The sequence below is a fragment of the Oryzias latipes genome, chromosome 16 (genome assembly GCF_053564925.1).
Source record: "Oryzias latipes strain Hd-rR chromosome 16, Olatipes_Hd-rR_3.1".
Lineage (NCBI taxonomy): Eukaryota > Metazoa > Chordata > Actinopteri > Beloniformes > Adrianichthyidae > Oryzias > Oryzias latipes.
In genome coordinates this window covers 12,527,538-12,538,607 of record NC_136252.1, presented here as the reverse complement: position 1 = coordinate 12,538,607, position 11,070 = coordinate 12,527,538, and the positions used below count along the sequence as shown (strand labels likewise).

Genomic DNA, 11,070 nt, shown 5'->3' with positions numbered 1-11,070 from the left:
ACAACCCTGTTAAAGTTAGTGTGATGTACAGAGATACAGAGTATGTTGTTACATAACATGAAACACTAGAGTGAAAGAAACAATATTATACACTATAATTCTATATGGCGGCACTAGAAAGATTTTACAATTCAATGGACAATATGATGAAAATCCCCTTATTTTTAAAAATACAATAATGTGATACAAAATAATATAATATAACAGGCTAAGAGACATTTTAATTTAGTGGGACACAATATAAAGTGTACACAATAGATGCAAAATATGGTCTTGTATGAAAAAACAAACAAAGTCCAACACATTATCATTGCATTTAAAATAATATAGTGTGACAGTGCCCTATAGGAATATTTAGTAACATATTTATCTACAATAATAATAAGAACTGCTGTGAAAGTCAATGTTATGGTCGTTTGGGATGCAATGCAACGTTAGCACTCTGCATGTGTCAGAGCTTTAAGGTCGAGACAAAGGATGTAAACACCTTTACGGGACTGTTTGTGATGCAGATTATTTTTATTTTTCCTTTTTCAAAACTATAAAAAATGTTAATAAAAAACAGATGGAACATTAGAAGACTTGAGGCTGGAAAATGCCTCTACACTGACAACACAAAAGGATGAGAAGCAACAGGAAGTGCTCCTAGTTTACTGATAGTCAATAACCATAAACTGTGTTTCATTTTTAGCAAACAAATATTTGCAATCTCGATTCCCTGTTATCAATGTTTACTCAATGACTGATTTCAGCAAAAGAGATGAATCATTTCCAGGATGGTTTATGGTGTCAAATAAAGATCCTGCATTTAATAAAATAGTAAAGTTTGAGTGTAGTTAGCATGGACACGACATTAAAAAATAATAATAACTGCTCCCTCAAATGACAAATTGGCATTTTGTGTCCACAGTGTAGTATTTTGTGTGGAATAATTTGCATTTTATTAGCTTTTTGTGGACACAAATGAGTATTTTGAGTGGACAAGTTCGAATTTTATAAGCATTTTGTAGACACACATTTAAAATTTGTGTGAAAACTAAACATTTAGTTTGTAAACTAAATATATAGTTATTGAAAAACATAATTAACTTTAAATTAAATACTTAGCTTGCTAACTTAATATTTAGCTGGTAAATGTAACATTTACAAATATAAATTTAATTGAATAAAAGTTAAAAATATGCATTTCAAAAATGAAACCTATTTTTTTCTCCTAAAATAGGCTAAATAACCAAAAAAAAAAGTGCTGGTAATATTTGACTTTACAAACAGCACCCCATGGTAAACAATGACTTTCATGATCAAAATGCATCCGATCATCCCATCTGTTTATCATTTAGTGCTAAAAGTGACAACAACATTTTCTCTTGTTTAAATTTTATCAATACTCATACATAGCTACTCAGTTGAACAGTTTAGGCATGTAAAATATTTATATTTTTTTTACTTTGTAATATTGTACAAAACGGAAGTACTGTACAAAACCCAATCTTACAAAATAAACTTCAATTATGCCGGGGGAGCATACAAATAACGTGCATTTTATACAAAAACATTCAAGGCTCTACAACTTTCATATAAACATAAACAGCTTTCTGATTAAAGATGGTACTGAGATGCATTTTCATTTGCTCGATTAATATGGGGGTGAAATTAAAAGACGAAGAGATTTAGCATTTATGAATATAAAATGTGCCCAATATAATAATAGTAACATTAATTATGATTTTTTTATTTGGGTCCACGTTTTTATTATGAAAGGCAAAAAATTATATGTTCAAATTTCAGAGTGAAGTTGGGGTGAATAATAATATATATAATCATATATATGAATAATAATAATATATATATGAATAATAATATAATAATAATGAATAATAATATGTTTTTGATGAATTTTAAACACTTTATTTCCAAAAAATTCTAATTTCAGTAAAATTCCAAAAAAGATGGTTAATGGTTTCTGGGTGTTCTTCGCAAAAGGTTTCAGGCATGTAAAATCCAAACATGCAGCAAAAAGCATCAAGGGCGTCAGGAGAAAGTGTTCCCTGGGGGCGGGGCGTCCGCGGTCAATGACCAAACACAGTAGCCAATCAGAGCGCTCATGCTAATGAGGAGCCTTTAAACCCTCCGGAACTTCCTGATGAATCGGCGCTTCGCAGACTGACCGGAATTCAGCGGCTCTCCCGGGAGGAAACTGCAGCTCCAGAGCCGAAGAGACCACCGCGGACGCGGTCAGGAATATCTCCTAAAAGCAGGACATCCACAGCTGAGGAGACAGACAGAAGACGGTTTTTCTTTTTCCTTTTTTAACAACTTCATTTTCCCCCCCCTGACTCTTGGAAGAAGTTTCCATCGCCATGTCCGCTGTTTCGGATCAGAGCCGGCGGTTCTGCGTGTTGTCCTGGGATCAGGTGCGGCGCTTGGACTCGATTCTGGCGGAGAGCGTCCCCATCCACGGCCGGGGGAACTTCCCCACTCTGTCCGTGCAGCCGCGGCAGATCGTACAGGTAAAAAGAAGCGACAACTTCCAACACACGTCCACACTCCAGCTTGTTTTTAAAATGCGTCTACACCAAATGTAATGTCCCAGACAATCTCTCATTTATACATGGACCCCCCCTGAGTGGCATTTGAGCTTCTCAGCCGCTCCTCCTGTGGTCTCCTGTCCTTCTTCACGCCTGAAAAGATCCCATCCGGGAAGAACCCCAGCAGAAATACCACTTTCCTCCAGGCAGCTCTGGTTTTTGTGTTAGATGTTCTCCAGATTAATTTAAGTTTAAAATCTTCATCCCAAAGAAAAACACTTTGGTATATTTATTTTTAATGGCTTTTGCAGCCAGCAGAGAGTCATGGTGCTGCACGCGGGGACACTCTCTCTCTCTCTCTCTCTCTCTCTCTCTGGAAAGGATAGGAAGGATCTATTTGCCTGGTTTGTTTGGTCTGCCTGAAAAAAATATCAGAAGTTTGAGAAACAAAAATATTTTTTTGTTTTTATATTTGAAAAATAGATATGATTATTGGCTTGTAAAGGGTCATTTTTTTGGTCAGCTTCTGGAACCGGATTCTGGGTTTACATGCAGTCACTCCAGACAAGGAAAAAAAAACAACAACCCAACAACAATACAATGCAGGAACACAATAGAGTCTAAACCTAACCCAACATGACATCAATGGGCAGTTTTCTCTCTTTCTCCCTCCTCTTGTGTCAGCTTCTTTAGCTGGACCACCTGATCCAGTCCCATACAGGGTCCCTTCGCCCCTGTGCCGGGGCTGGATCTGGTTTCACCTCCCCCGCTTCCTCCCTTGATGGCTGACTTTGCGTTAAAGGCCAGAGTTAACGTTTCAGAACCCTACAGCCACACAGGATCCTCATGTTCTCCTTCACACACTGACACATTCAGGGGCCAGCTTAATGTAAAGGAGCCCACGCGGGTCCTCATGGACGATGAAGGATGAATAGGAACTACTCTAAATGAGAGCGGGAAGGCGGGCGGGCGGGGGGGGGGGGGGGGGGTGATTTCTACTTAAGGACACTCTACGGACTTTGGGAAAGCTAAGAATCTCCATCTGCTACATGGATCTAAAGTTTTGGAGTGGAGGAGTGGACTTGAACAAATGACTTTCCTGCGTTCCACAGCTTTAGTGGTGGTTTGGTTGTGGCCCCTCCGTCAGGAATCACTGACTCATGAATGAGTGTGGACTTAAGATAAACACTCTCAGCATCCTGAAAGCTCGAGTAGCAGGAGGGGGAACTTCAGTTTGATAAACACACACGTCACAAACTCAACCATCCTTCATTGTCGTTATTATGAACGACAGACGGAGCTGGAATGCGAACTCTTGTTTAGGAGCAGCTCTGACGTCAAGCAGCCAGAGGCAGGGCACCAGGCTAAACTCACCTGTGTTCAATCATGCATGATGGAGGAGTGAGGTGTGAACGCTACGCCTGACACAAAAAAAAAGTCTCCATCACTGCTCCTAATTGGAGTTTGAACCCAATAACCGATTCCCATCCTTATTGCCATTATTGATTTGCTTCTTCCACTTCTGCTGCGTTGGGGTTGCTTGGTCTCAAAATGTTTGTCTGCAGGCTGACCCGCTGTGTATAAATAGAGCCGTCATGTTATCTGATCACCATGAGAGAGAGTTAGCGCCCTAATCTGACAGGTCAGTGTCAGTCGGGGGATTTAAGGTTGCATGTGAATGTGTAAAGACAAACTGGGCTGCAGGTGTTAATGTTTCAGTTGCCGACAATAATGGTTTGAAATGTAGAAAACGCGGCACGATACTGATACCAGCATGAGGAAAGCTCTCAATCAGATTGAATTTCATCTCCCTTTTCATTAGTTTTACCCTGAAGCTCCCTTTTGATCTAAAAAGTGTTCTAACTGTGCATCTCATCGTTTGATTAGCTTCCATTTTGAATAGTTTGTGTTATATTTTTGACACTTAAATGAAAAAATGTCCCTAAACTTGAGTTTTCTTTTATTTTGTAGAGGGTTTCCACCGTTTGACCCTAAAAGCTGCACGTCTGGCGTGGACCTAATGGTTCTCGGTCGTTTTACTCTTAAATGTCCTGAAGTGTGAAGGTTGTTCAAAGAGCGCTGTTCTTGCAAGATCGGAAAAGATATCCAGTGTTGGGATGCACGAGGCCAGCATTTTCCTGTCCAGATTTTGGTTATTCGAGTTAGGAACGTTTTCCAAAAATTTAGTGTCGCAGAATTTCTTCAAATGGGGGGAAAAAAGGCAAAGAAAAAAAGCATTTAAAGTGTTTTTACTTACTGTTTTTCTCCTCATATTTGTGTGTGTGTGTATAGATTTGTCCTTTATTTCTTTTTCCAGGTTTTAGAAGCTGCTATTTTAGTGGCAAAATCCATTCAAGTGTCAGCCTTGATGTAATATATATTTTCATGGAGGTTGTAGTTAACCTTTCCCTTTTCCTAATTTGAGATCATAAAAATAAAATTAAAAGCTTTAAACAAATAGCTGCTTTTTGGGAAACCGTTTCCAGGAAGTTTTTTTTCTTCTTCTTTTTTCTGTTTTTTCTCGTTGACCTACAGAACCCAGCCGAAAACCCTTGAAATGACGGAAAACCTGCTTCTGTCCAAACTTTTTTTTTTTTTTTTTTGGCAGAGTATTTTGAAAATGTGATCATTGTTTTTCTTTTTTAGGCTTTTCAAGCTCAATATTTATGCTTGCTTATATTTGTTTGCTTCCAGATGAAAGGATGAGTTTTTACCACAGGCTTAGTCCGTGGGTTTGGCTGCTCGCACTTGTTCCTGTGACATCAGGGCTTCAACGACATGAATGTGCATAAATTAAGCTCCATAGCGACGCATAGGAACTCAAGGCTTTAGAAACGTTTTTGTCAGTGTCACTTCTGGTTGCTTCGGTCGTGAATTTGTCCTAATTTAACCCTTGAAGAGACTGAGTGTTGCGTTCACAGAGTGAGACTGAAGGTAAAGGTGAGGAACTGGACTTTTGTGGGTGCTTGAATTGATCCCGTCTTCTTAGCTAGGTCTTTTGTCAATGAGTGTTTACGTTTCATGATCATTTAAATGAACCATTTTTCTAAAATAGAACAGAGTTTCACAAATGACCTGCTATTCCTGTCTGTCCAGGTGGTGCGGGCAAGGCTGCAGGAGCGAGGCATCTGTGTGAAGGACGTGAGGCTGAACGGCTCGGCTGCCAGCCACGTGCTTCACCAGGGGAACGGCTTGGGCTACAAGGACCTGGACCTGATCTTTGGGGTGTCGCTAAAAGACGACCAGGCCTTCCGTCTGGTGAAGGATGTGGTTCTGGACTGCCTGCTGGACTTTCTGCCCCCTGGGGTCTCTAAGGAGCGCATCACGGCGCTGACGCTCAAAGAGGCATATGTGCAGAAACTGGTAAAGGTCTGTAACGACACGGACCGCTGGAGCCTCATCTCGCTGTCCAACAACACAGGCAAGAACGTGGAGCTTAAGTTTGTGGACTCTCTGAGACGGCAGTTTGAATTTAGCGTGGACTCCTTCCAGATCTGCCTTGACTCTTTGCTCTTGTTTGACCGTTGCTCGGAGACGCCCATGTCTGAGAGCTTCCACCCCACGGTGATCGGGGAGAGTGTCTACGGGGACTTCAGTGAGGCTCTGGACCACCTTTGTCGGAGGACCATTGCAACACGCAGCCCTGAAGAAATCAGAGGCGGCGGATTATTGAAGTACTGCCACCTGCTTGTGCGGGGTTTCACGCCCTCCTCTGAGGCAGACATGAAGCAGATGCAGCGCTACATGTGCTCACGCTTCTTCATTGACTTCCCCGACATCGGCGAGCAGCAGAGGAAGCTGGAGGCTTACCTGCAGAACCACTTTGTCGGGATGGAGCACAAACGCTACGAGTGCCTGATGACTTTGCACCAAGTGGTGAACGAGAGCACCGTGTGTCTGATGGGTCACGAGCGGCGCCAGACGCTCAGCCTCATCTCCATGTTGGCGCTGAAGGTGTTGGCTGAGCAGAACGCCATCCCCACCGTGACAAATGTAACGTGTTACTACCAGCCGGCGCCTTACGTGCAGGACATCAACTTTAGCAACTATTTCATTGCAAAGGTGCAGCCGCCGCAGATCCCTCACTGCTGTAACTCGTATCCAACGTGGCTGCCCTGCAGCTGAGTCAAGATCATGGCGTCTCCACCCGTTCCTTCATAGGGGGGAGACCCAATAACTCATCTTTGCCAAATGTGACTAAAAAAACAATCCTGTACTGCTGTGCACCAGATTGAGCCGACCGTTCTTCTCATTTGTGTTCTTTAAGAACTTTTATAAGATGGGTTGTCATTTCTGAGATGTAGCTAAATCTTATTTAAATATACCAAAAAAGGTTTTTCAGAAATGCTTTTTCTTTTTCTTTTTGAGGAAACAAATTTTGAGTTTGATGTTTTTTTTGTTTTTGTTTTTTTAAATGACCTAATGGACCAAATATACATTTGTTCAGAGACTCCTAGTGCCTACAAAAAACATCTATAAAATGAGAAGTGTGCATATAGTATTTTCTAGATTACTCTGTCTCCCTGCTGGAACAGAAACATTCATTTACGGTATGTGAGATTCTGAAAAAAAGACTTTTCTTTCCTCTATTGTCAATTCTATCTCAATTCTGTTCTGTAATGATTGTTGTCATTTGGATCTTTGGGCTGTTGTTAACTTAAAGTGCTCATTATCTGAATTGCTTCACCGGTCAGGTTGTACTTTGTCATGCTTCCATTAAATGTGAGAAGCTTTGGCTAAAAACCAAACCAAAAAATAAAAAAGACTCTGTTTTTTCCTTCTCCACAATGAATGTGATGGATGGTAAAGTAGCTAATAATGCGCTGGTCCATTTCTAGGAAACTGGCCCATTGAAACGCGTGTTCTGGACTGGAGTGTGTTGTATTTGTCAAACGGGAGCTGAGCTTCAGTTACAACCTGAGGACACGACCATAAGGAGGCTTTTCTAAAGCACAAGGGATTCTCTCTGTGTGATATCAAAGCTTGTTCACAAAGGCGGGCTTGTTCTCACGTCCATTTCACCACTAGAAATTCAACCCCTCTTGCTTGACTGATACTATATCCATGTCATTTCCAATGAGTCAAAATCCGAAATCTGTGCAGACAAAAGGAAAAAGTTAGCTACACCACAGAAACTGGGATTCAAACGGTTTATTTGCAAAAATGTCAAACCTTGAGGTCTGACAGTGGAGTATTCATCTGCCTCTGCCAGAGTTGACTTCTGTGCTAAAATAAAGAAAAACTAAGTTTCTAAGGTTTAACCATTAACCCAGAATGCCCGTAGCTTCAATACTGTGTGAAGTGTGTAGTTTTCATTTTAGCGTCCAAACCCAAAATACCAAACACAAAACTCCACTGTGTGCAAAATACAATCTTCACGTTTGCCAGGAGAATGAACAAAAAACCATAATAATAACCATGTAAAACAGGTTATGGAAAAATAAAACAAACATAAGAAAGGCAAAGGAGTCTGTTAAAGTTTCAGGAGAGACCATGTTTCAACTGTTCTGACAGCTTTTTTGTTAGTGGAAGATTTAATACTGTTCACATACAACACCATTTCTTTCTGAAAAACATAAAACACTGTTTTTTTGTTGGCATATTTACACTTGTGAATAAAATATTTAGCCATAATTATAAGTAAATTAACTAAATATATTTTTTCTGCATTAAGTCTTCCTTGTGTAAAATATCCAAAAATAATATGCTTGTAAAATAATCTAAACCTTTTCCCACTGAATTCTACAGATATCACTCTCCTCTATGGCTCACATTCAAGAGTTTAAAATAAAAACAAATCTAGAAATGTTCCGTTTTTGTCAACTTTGATCCTGAACGTAAACATTGAGATTTTTAAATTTAAACAGCCTCTCATGGTGTTTGGAATCACAGCAATAACTAAATATTAAATATCCGGATGTCTGGTGTTTATTACTTTTGGTCTCAGCATTTCTTCAGTTCCTGTTTGTTTTACTTTTTTTTACCTTCGCTTCATCCTGTTTGAGGTTTGGACTTGGAGCGGCAGAGATGCTCACAATCAGCTTTTGCAACTCTGCGTCACATTTCATGGTTTAAACAGGGTTTATTATGGGAGCTTATGATCACAAAAATATTTAGAATTTGTTTGGTAAAAATAAAGAGTGTAGCTTTGTGTGTTCTTCTGGATTTACTGTATTTATTCAGCCTCAATAGCCAAAGATTGAAAATAAGGAAATCAGATTTTAAAGGTGACAAGCTAATAGCAAAAACAAAGTAAAAAAAATGTGAACATATGGGAGTAAAGGACAGGACACACATGGTGCTATTGTGGTGGAAGATGCAGTTTGGGCAGCAAGATGCTCAACGTCCTCTTTCAAAATAAACCTCTATGAACAGCTTGATTATTTGGGCCTGGAGACCACACTTACAATCAGCTTTCCACACTGGACGTTCATTTGTGAATGTTAATTTCTGGAGATTAACTCTACCTACTGCCATAGAGAATATGTCAAGAGTGAAGAAAACTTGGCTTGAAAAATCACCAAAAAATGTTAGCCCAGAACGCATATTTTTGTTCATCTTTACCCTTAACATTTGGGTGACCAGTGTTGTGAAGGATGTTTTTCAAAGACAAATTAACCTTGTTCTATCTTAGATGACCCCACCCTTCCATTGACGTGTTCTCCCTACCATGACAAAGGTGGATAAAGGTGGAAAGATTTCATGTAATCCATGGACACCAGTGAAGATCACAAATCATTGAAGAAAAAAGGTTCAGCGCACTGTCTAGTGGGTCTAGATGACCCAACTTCCAATGTTAAAGTGCCTAGGATAGCACAAGGGTTACAGTATTGTATCTTAATATGGCAGCTGGATAGCTCAGTTGGCTGGGTGTAGAGTCATTCAGGAGACCTGTGGTCACTTCTCGGTGCGTGCAATGAGCCAAAATCCAACAGGACAAGCCGAAAGGTGAACAGCAGAAGTATTGTATCTTATAAATTTTGTATACGTCTTTAAAGCACTACAAGTCATAAATTAATGGATCTGTCTAACAAACAGCCTTTCTGCTGATTTTGTCCTTTTAGTCAATCTGAAGGCTTATTTCCATTATTTCCCTTTTGGTCCATTGCTATTTAGAGGGCTCCAAAGAGGGGATGTTATCTTAAAAGATTTTTTGTTTGAAGAAAAAACAAGAGCAACATTATTTTTCCATGATTTAATAGCCATTGGAAAATGAAAAAAATAAACGTTAGTTCTGAAAGATCTTTCATACCTCACCAGGGCAGATTCTATGACTTCTCTTAAATAATTTCAAGAGCAAAATTAATGTGTAAAACACAAAAGTATTGGAATGTCATCCCTTCCCTTAGCTAAAAACACCAGTAGTTTATTCAATAAGTGTACTGCAAGTATAGTATATAATAACACTGATGCAGTACGCTTGAAGTTGACTTTTTATATGCTATCCATATATTGTAAACTTAAAATGTTCCAATTTATTTTAAAGAAGTATTTAATTAGTATACTTCCTGCACTACACATGCATCGTCTATCGCTATGTTCAATTGTACTTAATAAAATTAACTTTAGGAGTACTATGTTTTTGCTAAGGTTTTATTCAAACTAAGTGGTTGCATTATAAATAACATGTAAAGGTAAATATTTCACATATACCAGAACAAATGTAATTTTAATTTTTATTCTAAATCTGTACGCAATCTGTCTTGTGTTCTGTGGTTTTTTTTTGGGGTTTTCTTTTCTTTTTTAAGGTTTTATCAATTTGTTGGTAGGTGTGATGTTTGTAATCAGGGTCGGGCCGCGGCCTCACCCGACACCTTTTTCGGTTAATTTTGTTCAATGTTTATGTTGTTTGATGTTTATGCGGACATTGTTCAGTGTCAATGCTTATGTTGATGTTTTAAGTTTGTGTGTTTAACATAACCGAAAAAAATGTCTCTCTCTTCTGTAACTCCTCAACACTAAAGGTTACATGGTGCAGTGAGACATTTCCAAAGTAATTTGGTCCTTTATTTCAGCTTCTCATTCAGAGTTTGTGTTCATGTGTGATAACATGACAAAAGTCACACATCAAACCCACCCTTGATTTGTGAACCAGGATAATTTGTAGAGGGTTTTCTGCCCCATGAAGTCCAGCTCTAACAGTATTTACTGTAATGGAAGTTTCTGGTTGGGCACTCTATGTTGTCAGATCTTTATCATGCAGACAGAGCCTTAAAAACGTCCTGTAATCCAGGCCACACTATGCTGAGTCAGGATGCTGGCGCGGCACATGACTCTGTGGATGTGACATCATCCTCAGGAGACAGCAGACAACATGAGTCTTCACTGATCTGCCAGATGGGGATAAGCCGGAAGCCCCCGTCAGCGAAGTTTAGGTGTTTCATGGTTGTGTGCGTCAAGAGGAGCGATTAGAATTGGGATGTCTTCTGTCAATTGTCAGATCAGACAAGCTCTGTGACGAGTCTTCCCATGCCACATTACAAGTTTTATTTTTATACACAAAGCATTTTTTTTTAAATATATCGCTTTGTCTACCCTTTTA

General features: G+C 39.5%; 1 protein-coding gene across 1 annotated transcript; it reads left to right on the top strand.

Moving 5' to 3' along the window:
- The first annotated feature begins 2,104 nt into the window (after positions 1-2,104).
- Positions 2,105-10,521, top strand: tent5ba (terminal nucleotidyltransferase 5ba). Its single transcript, XM_023963896.2, has 2 exons — positions 2,105-2,510; positions 5,625-10,521. The coding sequence occupies exons 1-2, from the start codon at positions 2,361-2,363 to the stop codon at positions 6,651-6,653; spliced, it is 1,179 nt and encodes a 392-aa protein (XP_023819664.1). The 5' UTR covers positions 2,105-2,360; the 3' UTR covers positions 6,654-10,521.
- The last annotated feature ends 549 nt before the right edge of the window (positions 10,522-11,070 follow it).

Coding starts and splice junctions, on each gene's coding strand:
- tent5ba (XM_023963896.2), top strand. CDS start 2,361: ATGTCCGCTGTTTCGGATCAGAGCCGGCGGTTCTGCGTGTTGTCCTGG. Junction 2,511..5,624: donor AGCCGCGGCAGATCGTACAG/GTAAAAAGAAGC, acceptor CTGTCTGTCCAG/GTGGTGCGGGCAAGGCTGCA.